Source organism: Malus domestica, chromosome 05 (assembly GCF_042453785.1).
Source record: "Malus domestica chromosome 05, GDT2T_hap1".
Lineage (NCBI taxonomy): Eukaryota > Viridiplantae > Streptophyta > Magnoliopsida > Rosales > Rosaceae > Malus > Malus domestica.
This window is the reverse complement of record NC_091665.1, coordinates 44505165-44519697: the sequence shown is the minus strand read 5'-3', so window position 1 is coordinate 44519697 and position 14533 is coordinate 44505165. Positions and strand designations below refer to the sequence as shown.

General features: G+C 43.7%; 1 protein-coding gene and 1 long non-coding RNA gene across 2 annotated transcripts; both read left to right on the top strand.

Annotated features, from left to right (window-relative positions):
• Window positions 1-6593: 6593 nt before the first annotated feature.
• LOC139196592 (uncharacterized) lies at window positions 6594-7406 on the top strand. Its single transcript, XR_011581665.1, has 3 exons — window positions 6594-6668; window positions 6752-6849; window positions 7025-7406. It is a non-coding gene; the product is annotated as an uncharacterized lncRNA (long non-coding RNA).
• Window positions 7407-8809: 1403 nt separating this feature from the next.
• On the top strand, window positions 8810-10411 carry LOC139196614 (uncharacterized). The gene is made up of 3 exons (XM_070822939.1): window positions 8810-9115; window positions 9202-9677; window positions 9758-10411. Coding segments are annotated over exons 1-3 (1131 nt in total). The 5' UTR covers window positions 8810-9114.
• Window positions 10412-14533: the final 4122 nt, after the last annotated feature.

Here is a 14533-nt window from a genome sequence, read left to right as displayed (position 1 = left end):
GTAAAAGAGAACCAATATGATCCAGTTTATGGGAGCCAAGAGGTTTGCAACAAAGTTTGGCACCCTACATATTTGTCCGTTAAAGAAGATCAAGCAAATATTTAGTTTGAAGAAGAAAGATCCCTTTAGAAGAACGCTGGACTTCCAACCCCAAGAAATAGTGTAAAGGACCAAGATCCTTCACTGGAAATCGATTACTAAGCTGTTGAATGAATTGATGACAAAAATGAGAATTAGGGCCAGTGACGAGAATGTCATCCACATAAACGAGAACTATAACCAACCGAGGACCATTAAGTACAAACAAAGATGCATCAGAGGAAGATTGATAGAAGCCAAGGTCCTGCAGAGCTTGAAATAGTTTGTCAAACGAAGCTCTAGGGGATTGCTTAAGACCATACAGCGATTTTTGAAGTTTGCACACATGACTGGGAAAGAGATGATCAATAAAACACGGGGGTTAAAGCATGTAGACATCCTCTTTTAAATCCCCATGAAGAAAGGCATTGCTGATGTCTAACTGATTTAAAAACCAATTATGTTGAACAGCAAGACTAAGGAGTATTCGAATGGTAATCGGTTTAGCAACCGGACTGAAAGTCTTTTGGAAATCAATGCCCTCTTATTGATGAAAGCCCTTGACAACAAGCCAGGCCTTGTAACGATCCACAGTACCATCAGGTTTCTTCTTAACACAAAACACCCACTTGCAGCCAACAATGTTTTGAGAAGAATGAGAATGAACTAAGGACCAAGTTCCTGTAGACAGTAAGGCATTGTATTCATCCTGCATCGCAGCGCGCTAGTGAGGAAACTTAGATGCTTGTAAATAAGTGCTAGGAACATAATCCAATGCAATGGATAAATGATGCTTAGTTGCTGCATAAGCCTTAGGTTTATAGATGCCTACTTTTGATCGGGTAACCATAGGATGAGTATTAACCATAGAGGTAGAAATAGGGTGAGAAGCAGCTGGAGTTGGAGAAGCATCTGGAGGTGGAGAAGCATCGGGAGCTGGAGAAGTATCGGGAGTTGGAGAAGGATCGGAAGGTGGAGAAGAGGCAGGATGAGTATACTTGCTAAAATAGAGAACCATTGAAGGAGAAGTAACTGGAGAAACAATGTCAGAGCTAGAAGTATGAAGGGGCAGAGACTGAAAAGGATAAAGTTCTTCATTAAAAATCACATGTCTAGAGATATAGACGAGGTTGCAATCGGATCAAAGCACCGATAACCTTTGTGCTGAAGACTGTAGCCCAAAAACACACAACTCTTGCTTTTAGCATCCAATTTACTGTGAATATAAGATTTAAGCCATGGAAAGCATTAGCAACCAAAAACTTTGAGTTTGGAATAATCTGGGTGCTGATGAAATAAAATTTCCCAAGGAGATCGTGAGACACCAGAGACGGGAAGACGATTAATGAGATATAAGGAGGTAGAGAAAGCATCGAACCAAAACACATGAGGGACATAAGAAGCAACAAGTAAGGTCCTAGCTTTCTCAACACGATGGCGGTGTTTTCTCTTGGCACAACCGTTTTGTTCAGGCGTGTGTCGACAGCTGAATTGATGAAAATACCATGTGCACTAAGAAAATATGCAAAAGAATGACCAGTAAATTCATCCCCTGAATCTGAACGCAACACTTTGATTTTATTACCAAGCAAATTTTCGACATAGTTCTTGAACACAACAAACGTAGAAAGTACATCCGACTTTGCTTTCAAGGGAAAAAACCAACTGTATTTACTAAAATCATCAACAAAAAGTAAGTAATATCTGAAACCACTGCTAGATGTAACAGAAGCAGGTCCCCACAAATCACAGTGTAAAAGTTGAAGGCTGTGAATAGTTGCTGAAGAAGACAGACCAAAAGGAAGCTTGTGGTTTTTTGCCAATGCACAATCTGAACAGAAAAAATCAACTGTAGACTTGCCTTGCACTACAAGAGTATTTGTAGATATTACCCGACGAAAAATGGCAGAAGATGGATGACCTAAGCGCCTATGCCATATCTTTATTGGAGCTTTAATACTGACAAAAGCTGATGCAACAAGGGAAGGAGAAGCTTTACCAGAGACGAAACTAGAAGATGTAGTAGACTGCAAAAGATAGAAGTCGTCTTTAACTGATCCCCACAAAAACGTATTCCCCGTGGAACGATCCTTAACAACGGATCCATCAGAATCAAGAGTCAATGAACAATAATTGTCCTAGAGAAATTGAAACGCAGATAACAAATTGTGTTGTATTTGATGAACATGAAGAACATTTGACAGTGTAAAAGAAGAAGTAGGGGTTCGTAATGTAGATGAAATGGTTCAGACATACTGGAAGATACACCTTTCTTGCGACGATTCATAGAGAGCTCTTTGGTAAGGAGCAAGCCATGCAATTCATCCAAAGATGTAGAAGTTAACCTGTTGATGCACAAAATCAGCGAAGACTTTGGTACAACAGAAAGTGTCAGGTTTTGTGACCTTCGCTTGGTTGCTTCGGTCACTAGTGAGGATAAGTACGTAAATGAATAGAGACAGAGAAGCAAACACAGGATGTACGTGGTTCACCCAGATTGGCTACGTCCACGGAGTAGAGGAGTTCTTATTAGTAGTGAAGGGCTTACACAAGTACAAGGGATCAAGCTCTCAATTTAGTGAGTTCTTGTGAATGATTTAACACAAATGGCATTAGGCAATATTGTGGGGGAATGACCCCTATTTATAGAAAAACTTGTAGCTTTGTCACATTGACATGTGTCATGTTATGATTGGTTCTTGATGTCGACACGTGCTGCGCTCTGATTGGCTTCTAATCTTGACACGTGTCGAGTAGTGATTGGCCTCCTGGTCGGAGGGGAACTCTTCTGGGTCCTTGACAGTATAGCGTTGGCCGGTGCTCGGTAGTTTCGGGATTGGTCAAGTATGGTACAAACAGTGCTCCCCTAAGTTCCCGAGTGAGGGAAACTCCTCGGTTGGGGACTTGCAAGATCCAATCCCTTGAGTAATCACGAAACTTCTAAGTACCGAAGTGTGGTCTGATCTTCATCTGCCCTTCTCTGGAAGTACCTTTCCTCCATCCGGGAATGGTGTATTTAGCTGATGTTGACGCACAAGGTAATGTATCAATTTCACTTGAAGCTTAGTTGTAGTTTCGGGCTTAGTCAAGTGTGATACAAACCCTATAGTAGGAGTCCCCCAAGTCGCCGAGCTAGGAGATCTGCCGAAAGAGGTGACAGACAAGGTAAGCAATCAAACTTCCAAGTAAGCAACCCAGGATCAGAGGTTTGACTTCGGCTTCCGGTTGATTGTTCTCCTTCTCCTTGTCTCTCATTCAACTGCCAGGATAAGGAGAAGCAAATGGATAAGAGATGATATGAGATACTTTTGCTTTTGAAGAAGTAACTTTCCACAGGCTTATTCTTGAACTGTGCTGGAGGGTTTTCTGGTGCCCTTCAGAGTATAAGGCCGACTCAAAAATTTGAGGGTCAAAACAAGTCCATCAAATCTAGAGTACGTTCGACCTTGATGATATGGGATACTTTTGCTGTTGACGGAATAATGAATGTGGTATGGAAAGGTGTCGTGCTGTAGTGATCTGTTTCAGCTCACCGTTGAACCTTCTGCTTCAATCTTTTGCATGGCAGAAGTGGTGTGTAACCTTTGCATTTAAATGGTCCTTCAGAACATTCCTTCATAGTGACTCATCCACGCTTGGCAGCTTCAGTGTAAAGAGCCAATATCTGATCAACTGTCATGAGGTATTTGCCGGTGGAATTCGTGACCTTGACAGCAGTTGACGATGAGTACTCGAGAGCAATGCTAAGTAAGCAACCAGGCAAAGGCTCCAGGCAGTCAGTTCCAAATTGGAGGTTTGATTTCAGGTTCCGACTGACTGCTCTCTTTCTCCTTGTCCTGCAGGTGTGGACAAGGACAAAGACAAAGATAGGGAGAAAGCATGATATGGGATACTCTTGCTTTCGACCCTGATGATATGAGATACTCTTGTTCTTGGTGTGGCTTATTTGCTGAGGTATTATCGGGGGGAAATAAAGCTGAGTATTTCGAGAGGTTATGTTGAGGGTGCCTTTTCGAATGCGAGAAAGGGTTGAGCATTTTTGCAGGTTTGCCTGTCCGTTGAGGAGGGAGGTCAATGTATATAGGGATTTCCCAATAACAAGTAGTAATGCTATTCCTTTACCCTTCTTGGTCACAGCAATGTAGTGGGAGCTGCCAGCTTCACGTGTTTTAATTTTGTCAGAGCACTTTGAAAAAGTGGTATGTGGTATCTGGAAAGCTGATGTTACGTGTGAAGATTACAGACAAGCTTTATCTAAGGAAATCTGGCTCTCGAAGTTCTGAGAGTTGTGCCTCTTCGGTTTTCGAACAAGCAATCCCGTCGAGGATCTGACTCTCGAGATTCGGAAAGCGGTGCTACTCCGGTTTTTGAGAAAGTAATTATGTTGGGAGTCTTTTCTTGAATGTGAGTAAAGGTTGGACGTTCTTGCCAACCTGTCTTGCCGCAAAACACGGAGGTCGACACACATAGGGACTTTCCAGTTGTCAAGCAGTGGTGCTGTTCCTTTACCCTTATGGGTAATAGTAGGGTAGCTGGAACTTCGAAATTCTCGTGCCTAAACTTTGTCAGAGATCTTTGACAAAGTTAAATGTGGTACCCGAGGAGTTGATGGTGCATATGGAGAGCGGTGATTGAACAGTAAGATTCACGTGCTTTTTACTTCACCAGAAATCTTCGACAGATTGGCCGTAATTTTCACAAAGCTGATTGTGCATGTGACAGGTGCTGACGAGGCTGAAAAAGCAGGTGCTTCTTCGATTTCTGAGATCGGCCCTCGTGGTCTCTGAGCAGCCCAGCTTTTGAGAAAGCAAACGCCTCTTCGATTTCTGAGATCGGCCCTCGTGGTCTCTGAGCAGCCCAGCTTTTGAGAAAGCAAACGCCTCTTCGATTTCTGAAGCTCCGTCGAGTGCAGATTTTTATAGAGGCTGGCATTAAGTTCCACAGCACACCTGAATCTCTACCAGTAGAAGCTCATTTCTTGCACTTCTAAGATCTTGATTTGTCTGACCTCTTCCTTCTTCAACACATTTGAAAATGTCTGGACCCTCCGACCGTCGTTTTGACCTGAACCTTGGAGAAGAGACAGCCACGCCTTCTCCAGACAACATATGGCGCCCATCCTTCATATCCCCTACTGGTCCTCTTACCGTTGGGGATTCTGTGATGAAGAATGATATGACCGCTGCAGTGGTGGCCAGGAACCTTCTCACTCCCAAAGATAACAGACTACTTTCCAAACGGTCTGATGAGTTGGCTGTTAAGGACTCTCTGGCTCTTAGTGTTCAGTGTGCAGGTTCTGTGTCTAATATGGCCCAACGCCTATTTGCTAGAACCCGCCAAGTTGAATCATTGGCTGCTGAAGTGATGAGTCTCAAACAGGAGATTAGAGGGCTCAAGCATGAGAATAAGCAGTTGCACCGGCTCGCCCATGACTATGCTACAAACATGAAGAGGAAGCTTGACCAGATGAAGGAATCTGATGGTAAGGTTTTACTTGATCATCAGCGGTTTGTGGGTTTGTTCCAAAGGCATTTATTGCCTTCGTCCTCTGGGGCTGTACCTGGTAATGAAGCTTCAAATGATGAACCTCCAATGCCTCCTCCTTCTGGGGTTTTGTCAAGTACTGAGGCTCCGGATAACCACCCTCCGGTGCTTTCTCTTTCTGGGGCTCTACCGACTGCTGAGACTTCCCCTAAGCAACCTTTGTGAAGGCTCCCTTTTGTTTGTTTATTTTGACTCATGTATATGTACATATTTGTGGCTTATCGAAAATATTAATAAATAAGCTTTGCTTCATTTCAACATATTGTGTTAAATACACCAAAGCCTTCTTCATAAAGTTCTTTGAATTTTTGCTTTTGTTGAAACCTGTATTGTTGAAGCTTTGTGAGTGAAGCATGTAGTTTGAGGTAGTGTTCCCTTAATTTCCCGAGTGAGGAAAACTTCTCGGTTGGAGACTTGAAAAATCCAAGTCACTAAGTAGTCACGAACTTTTGAGTACCAAGGCGTAGTAGCATATGGTGGGAGTCCCCCAAGTCTCTAGTCGAGGGAGTTGACGAATGAGGTGTCTTGCTAATAGTCCATGTCGTAAGTACCAAAACTTCATTCTTTTGTTTTCTAAGTGGTAGCCCCGGACTTTTTCTTCATATATTTTGTTTATGAAGGTTGCTAGGCCCAAATAAGTGGAATGGCAGAAGGTGTAACGGTTGGTAGCTGTTTTATGGAAAGCCATCTGACTACGATAGTCTTGCACATGATGACTGTAGGGAGATACACACACATACTGCTATGATAGAGGGTGTAACCGTTGGTGCATTACAATCATAATGGAAGCATCACAATGATGGAAGCATCACCATGATGAAAGCATCATAATGATGAAAACACCATAATGATGAAACATCATAATGATGTTTCTTTGGTGGAATTGTTTTTCATTTCCCCTAACACCCTGAATTGGTTTTCAATATAAGACCATCATCTGTAGCTCGAATCACAAAGTTGTCTTCATGAAAGTTGTTCTTTAATTCTTTAACGACAACATATCCAAATTTGAGAGCCATCAGATCAGTACAACTCCAGAAATCCAGGTATGATGAATGACTGGTTATTATTTTTCTGTCAACCCGTCAGATTTGTTGTGAGCTTCGAAACTCCATTTTCTCTTGCTCAGATCAGCATGCTTTCTTCATTGAAGTTGTTCCTCAGCTTGTGAACTACAACATATCCAAATTTGAGGTCCCTCGGAGCAGTATAACTCCAGAAATCCAGGTATGATGAGTGACTGGTTATTATTTTTCTGTCAACCCGTCAGATTTGTTGTGAGCTTTGAAACTCCATTTTCTCTTGCTCAGATCAGCATGCTTTCTTCATTGAAGTTGTTCCTCATCGTCTCTTTCATAACATATCAAAAATTCAGAGTGAACTAATGGTTAAATATTTCCAGATCTTCGAAACATCACAGCAGCTTCGAAATCTGCAAGAATCCGACTGTCATGCTTGGAGCTTCAACACTTTAATTTCCGTGGCTCAAACAGAAATGGTTCCTTCTTGAAAGTTGTTCATCTGCTCAAGAACTAGAGGGTGTCCAAAATTCAGCTCCATTGGAGAAAAGCAGCAGCTGCAAAAATTTGATAGAGAAAAGGAGGCGAAGCTTTGTTGGATTTCTAGGCTGGGGAAGATTCCAGTTTTTGTAGCAACTTCAGTACTGGTGAATTGCTTGTATTTTTGTCCATAACTAAATTTTGGACTTTGAATTATTATTTGATCTATTATAATATGTTTGGGAACATATATAAGTGAATAAATAAGAAAGAAGATTTTGGGCCCTTGTGGGTGTAAAACAAAAAATGTTTATGTTTACCCAAGTGTTTTTGTACAAGTTCAAGGGCATCTTGGGTTTTGTGAACAAAATTTGTTTATTTGGAGCAAGGTTTTGTGTTGAAGCTTTCTAGGTGAAGCGTTGATGGTGAAGCTTTGTAGATGAAGCTTTGTAGATGAAGCTTCCTAGGTGAAGCTTTGATGGTGAAGCTTGGATGGTGAAAGTATGTAGAGGGAGCTTTCTAGGTGAAGCTTTTTTAGGTGAAGCTTTGTAGGTGAAGCTTTTTTAAGTGAAGCTTTTCGGGTGAAGTTTTTTGGGTGAAGCTTTTTAGGTGAAGCTTTGTGGGTGAAGCTTTGGAGGTGAAGCTTGGATGGTGAAAGTATGTAGAGGGAGCTTTCTAGGTGAAACTTTTTTAGGTGAAGCTTTGTAGGTGAAGCTTTTTTAAGTGAAGCTTTTCGGGTGAAGTTTTTTGGGTGAAGCTTTTTAGGTGAAGCTTTGTGGGTGAAGCTTTCGAGGTGAAGCTTTTTTTTTTTTTTTTTTTTTTTTTTTTTGGCGCTTGACACGGTCTTCATTTGCTTGTTTTGTAGTGACTGTGGAAGACGGATTGCTTTCTGATTGAGAAGGGTTCCGGCCTCGCTTTGCACCATCTTCATGTGGGTAATATAGGAACTTCCTTATGTTTTGATCATGCATGTAGTGATAGAATTTGTTTCTTCTTATTGTAGATGTCAAAGCCTGGAAGTTCTAGTGATGAGGGCTCTTCTAGCTTTAGCTCTAAGTCTGAGTCTGCAATGTCGGAGTCTTCAGGGTCTTTGTTAGAGTCCGGTACTAGAGAAACATTGGATGATCTTCCCAACCGTCAAACTTTAGCTATTGCTAGTTCTTCCTCCATGGCGTTGGGTGAGGGGGTTGTTTTTGATGCCATACCCATAGTTCGCTCTGAGTTCACAGCAGACCATCTAAAGAATAACTTGTTAGATAATGAGAAGCAGGTTGAGGCGCTAAGGCAGTCATGTAATATCCCTCGTAGTGTAGGGATACGTTTGGTACATGATGAAGAATGGCCTTCTGAGCCTCCCCAGGGTCATGTTATGTTCTACACCCAGATATTACTGACTTTAGGGGTGAGACTACCTTTACATCCGTGGTTGCAAAAGATGTTATCTTTGATCGGATATGCACCTGGGCAACTCAATCCTGGTTTCTGGGATACTTTGATTGGATTTTATATCATTTGGATGGAGTGTGGGTTGTGTGAGCCTTCCTTCCATCAGTGGCGTTACTGTTACAAGATGCGCCCAGCAAAATCATGCACTGGTTATGCCGAGTGTGCATGTCGGAGTGAGAGAGAGCGTATTGTGTATGGTAAGAAAAAGGTATACTACACATGGAAAAACCGTTGGTGCTTTCTGTATAATGATTGGGAGTATGATAAGGGTGTCACGCCTGAGCGACGTGTGCTTACTCACTTCCAGACTGTAGGTTGTAACGTATCAACCGTTCGTACTATTTGCTATTTGTTGTGGTCTTTTCTTGCTTCTAACACTTTGCTTCATGTAGTGACGCGGGGCACCATCAAACTGTTTGGGCAGGAGCTATCTGACATAGAGAAGGTGTTGAGGGTGCCCAAAGAGGATAGACACTTAAGCAAGCTACGACCCTTATTTCGTCGGTACGGTTTCCAACCCTTAGTTTCCGAGAGCCAGGGACGATCGAGTAAGTTGTATCCTTCATGTAAACTTTGCTCTTTTCCTTACTTTATTTGGAAAGTTGTATTTCTTATTTTGATTTTCCTTATGCAGTGGAGAAGGTAAGCAAGAAAACAGGGACTAGCACCCATAAAAGGAAAGCACCAGTGTTAGTTCCTTCGGAAGACATCCTACCGCATAAGAAAATTCATAAGTTCCGAGGGGAACCATCCGTTAGACCTAAGTCCCAAGATGGGGTCCTTAAGGGGCCTGCCTTTAGGAAGACTGGAGTCGAGGCCGTTGAAAATGCTGCTGCCGTAGTTGCAGGAGAAGGGAGCCGACTGTTGCCTCATCCTCTTACTATGGAGCACACTGTCCAGGAAAGTGATCCTGGTTCCCGCCATGAGGGGAAAGGCAAGGAAAGAGCTGGCAGTGTCCCGTGGAAGGACTTGAGGGTTGCCACGCGGCCAAAGGATTTTGGGGATATCAACAATTGCTTGGCAGGGCGTCGATTCGCCTTCGATGAGCTCGGAGAGCCCTTAGCTAAGGATGAATCGGATTGTGACCGGATGTTGAAGCTGTCTTCATATGTGAGTGTTACTTTGTCATTTCCTTACTTTTTCCTCTTTATTATCATTATTTAGGTAGTGATGATCGTCTTGCCATGCAGGTCATGGCCGAGTATCACGACAGACTGCAAGAGGTTGAGCGGTACAAGGCAAAACTGAAGGAGAATAAGCAGCTTGTGGACGAGGCCCGAAGGAATAAGGGACTTTTGACTCAGACCCTCCAACTGAAGGACGAAACCATGGAGAGCTTGAAAAGGCGAAATGGTGAGAACCTAAGGCTTAAGAAATTGTTTGAGGCAACTAAAAAACAGTTGGAGGTGGCTACCTTGGAGGTATCCAAGGTTAGGGGAGAATTGGATGGTGCCTTAGTTGAGATTTCTGAACTGGAGAAGAGCATTCCAACTGAAAGGGAGGCTGCTGTGCAAGAATACTTAAGTTCTTCGACCTTTCATCTTGCTATTAAACCCTACTGTGCTCAAGAAGCTCGCTTTGAAAAAAAGAAATGGATGGCCGTCCTTGATCGTTATGATGATGGGAGCATTCTTCGAAAATACCACGAAGATATAGATGAGCACCATCGAAAGGGCGAGACATTTGTCCTTGCTGTTGATCCTAGCAGCGAAGATGAGTCTGATAATGAAGGTAATGCTGATGTACAGACTCAGCATGGTGAAGAGGATCTTGGGGATGCAGAGGATGATGGTAGGACGCGGAGTGATACTGCCAGGGGTTCGGCTTCAGATGAGAATGAATAGCAGTGTCTTTACTATCTGCATGTATTCCGGATGTAGTAGTCTGATGTGTGTATAACATGTGCCCATGTTATAAGCTCGAGAGTTTTGGATTTTAGGTGTTTATGAGTGTTTGCACTATTATTAATGCATGTTTGGCTATGTATGAATAGATCTATTGTTTGGATATAAGCCATTGTTTGGTTGTTCCTTTCTTTGTATAGTCTTGTCGACACATACTTAGATTTTGTTTCGTGTTGGATATATCTGCTTTGAGGTTTCAACACTTGAGTGTTCCCTTGCTAGGAATGTAAAAGAGTGAGGGCTGGGTTGGCTAAATTACCTCTTTATTGAATTCATTGCCAAATGGCCTTCATTACATAGGATGCCGAACGGCTATAGCTCAACACTTGTACATCGTGAGTCTATTTGTAGTAGTACTTCAAGTGATCAGCGTTCCATGGATGGCCAAGGGTCTTGCCATCGGAGCTTCTAAGTGTGTAAGAGCCAGGGCGACTGATGCCAATGACTTCATACGGTCCATCCCAGTTTGGACTAAGTGTGCCTTCACTCGGGACTCTGTCGCAGAGTAATCTTTTCTTTAAGACCCAGTCTCCTATTTTGAAAGAACGAGGCTTGACCCTAGAGTCATAATAGTTGGAGATGCACTGCTTGTAGGCGACATTCCTCAAGTGAGCTTGGTTTCTGTGTTCCTCGACTAAATCCAAGTTGAGGGTGAGTTGTTTGTCATTTTCACTTTGAATGTAGTTCTGGACTCGGAATGTTGCTTGCTCGAGCTCAACAGGGACAACCGCCTCTGTGCCAAAGGCAAGTGAGAATGGAGTTTCTCCTGTTGAAGTCCGATATGAAGTGCGATATGACCAAAGAACTTGGGGTACAAATTCTGGCCAACAGCCTTTAGCTTTGTCCAAGCTGGTTTTCAAAGTGCGCTTGATTATTTTGTTGATGGCCTCAACTTGTCCATTAGACTGGGGATGAGCTAGAGAGGCAAAGCATAAGTTGATGTTGAACTTAGAGCAGAACAACCTGAACTTCTTGTTGTCAAACTGTCGCCCATTGTCAGTGACTATCGCATTGGGAATGCCGAATCTACAAAGGATGTTCTTCCACACGAAGTCTTCTATCTTTGCCTCAGTAATGGTTGCCAAGGGTTCTACTTCGGCCCACTTTGTGAAGTAGTCCACTGCAACGACTGCATAACAGACTTTGCCCTTCCCTGCCGGCATTGGGCCAATCAAATCAAGTCCCCACTGGGCGAAGGGCCAAGGGCTGATCATAGGAGTAAGAGGCTCTGGAGGGGAATGAGGAATAGTTGCATATCGTTGACATTTGTCACATGAGCGGGATACTTTGATGGCATCCTGGTGGAGTGTTGGCCAGTAATATCCTTGGCGAAAAGTCTTGTGTGCTAGGGACCGAGATCCAGCATGATCTCCACAGACTCCCTCATGTATTTCCCGAAGGACGATTTCCGCCTCGGCAGGCGTAAGACACCTTAAGTATGGCAGGCTAAAACCTCGCTTATAGAGTTGATCATTGATGATCAGGTAGCGGGTAGACTTGTATCGAATTTGCTTAGCCTGGACTTTATCATTTGGGAGGGTGCCATGAGCAAGGAAATTATAGATCGGGGTGATCCAACTATCCCCCTGTTGTAAGTTGCATACTTCTGCGGCCATGGTGCTTGGTGTTGCCAACAGTTCGACATGAATTTTTCTTCCAATCTTGTCTTCCACAGCTGAGGCGAGGCGAGCCAGGGCGTCTGCATGACTGTTTGCCGCTCGAGGAACTTGGGTGATCTGGTAGTGGAAGTGCTTGAGCAAAAGTTGTGTTTGCGCAAGATATGCTGCCATGGAGCTGTCCTTAGCATCAAAGTTGTTGGTAACCTGGTTGACCACTAATTGGGAGTCACTGAAAATATCAATTTGTTTAACCCCGAGGTGTTTGGCCAAACGTAATCCTGCTAGAAGGGCTTCATACTTGGCCTCATTGTTTGATGCCTTGAATTTGAAACGAAGAGCATACTCCATTGCTACTTTGTCGGGCGTAGTCAAGACTAGTCCCGCTCCACAGCCCTGTTGGTTGGATGAGCCATCAACATACAGACTCCATGCTGAGGTCGTTGATTCTACTTTCTGAGCTTCCGATGGTAATGAAGCTACTGCTTCAGGTGTAGAAGCAATGTCAACAGGATATGTGAAGTCGGCTATGAAATCTGCTACTGCTTGACCTTTTTCGGCTGGTTTTGGTTGGTAGGAGATGTCAAACTCACCCAATGCTATCGCCCATTTGATCATTCGTCCAGACGTGTCAGGACTCTGGAGTATCTGTCGAAGAGGGTGATTGGTAAGCACGATGATGGCGTGTGCTTGGAAATAAGGGCGAAGTTTCCGAGCAGACATGACCAATGCTAGAGCTAATTTCTCAATGTTGGAGTATCGTGTCTCCGCATCTTGTAGGGCCTTGCTAGCGTAGTAGACGGGTCGTTCGACACCACTGTCCATTCGAATAAGAACAGAACTGACTGCTGAAGCCGAAACCGATAGATAGATGATGAGAGTGTCACCAACTTCTGGTTTGGAGAGCAGAGGGGCTTTACTCATGTACTCTTTGAGATTCCTGAATGCCTTGGCACATTCCTCCGTCCATGTAATGTACTTCTTATTTCCCTTGAGTGCTTTGAAGAAAGGAGCACATCTGTCTGTGGCCTTAGAGATGAATCTGGTTAAGGCTGCCACCTTGCCAGTAAGGCTTTGGATGTCTTTTGAAGTTATTGGCTCTTTCATGTCGAGGATTGCTTTGATCTTTTCAGGGTTAGCTTCAATGCCTCGTTGGCTAATCATGAAGCCTAAGAATTTGCCAGAGCCCACGCCGAAGGCACATTTGTTGGGGTTCAACCTCATTCGATACCTCTTTAGAATGGTGAAAGTTTCAGATAGGTTGGTGATGTGTTGGTCAGCATGTTTGCTCTTGACTAGCATATCATCAACGTAAACTTCCATGCTCTTCCCAATCTGTTCGACGAACATTGAATTGACCAGTCTCTGATAAGTTGCTCCTGCATTCTTTAGGCCGAAAGGCATGACCTTATAGCAATACAGTCCCCTGTCAGTAGTGAAAGCCGTATGTTCTTGGTCTGAGGGGTTCATGAGGATTTGGTTGTATCCTGAATAAGCGTCCATGAAGCTCAAGAGCTCACACCCTGCCGTAGAGTCTATAAGTCTATCAATGAGAGGAAGAGGGAAACTATCCTTCGGGCATCCTTTGTTTAGGTCGGTGTAGTCGACACACATTCTCCACAAGACCTTTTGAAGCAGGAGACTTTCCTTGGTCGGATTTTTCTTAACAAGGACAACATTTGCTACCCATGTTGGGTAATTGACTTCACGGACGAAGCCTATGTCCTTGAGTTTTTCAACTTCTGCTTTCATCGCCTCGTATCGCTCAACATCATAAGATCTTCGCCTCTGTTTTACTCGTTTGGTCTTGGGATCAATACTCAAGTGGTGACAGATGATATCGGGAGAGATGCCCGGCATATCTTTATATGACCAAGCGAAGACCTCGGCGTTCTCTTGCAAAAAGGAGATCAGCGACAACCGAAGGGGTGGTGACAAAGTAGTGCCAATCTTCACCATGCGGTCTGGATGGTCTTTGGAGATAGAGACATTCTCTAACTCTTCAGCGGGTTGTGCTTGCTGGGTGAAGGAGTCATCTCGAGGGTCGTCGGGTTGACTGTTGCTATCAGGAGGATCCAAGTTCGCTTCATCTAGGCTGGTCTTTACGACTTGGTTATGTATAGAGAGAGTCTCCTTGGGGACAGACAGGTGTTGTTGTTTGACTGAAGTGTTGTAACATGATCGTGCACTAAGCTGATCTCCTCTGATGTAGCCGTTGCCATGGGGGGTTGGAAATTTCATCAACAGCATATGCGTGGATACCATAGCCTTGAGATCATTGATGCCTGTGCGCCCAAAGATGACATTGTATGCCGTCGGGCAATTGACCACTAAGAAGTTAGTGGTAATAGTAGCTGTGTAGGGGCCTGTACCAATGGTGAAGGGTAAGTGTATACTCCCTAAAGGTTGCACGATATCGCCAGAGAAGCTTATCAGAGGAGAAATC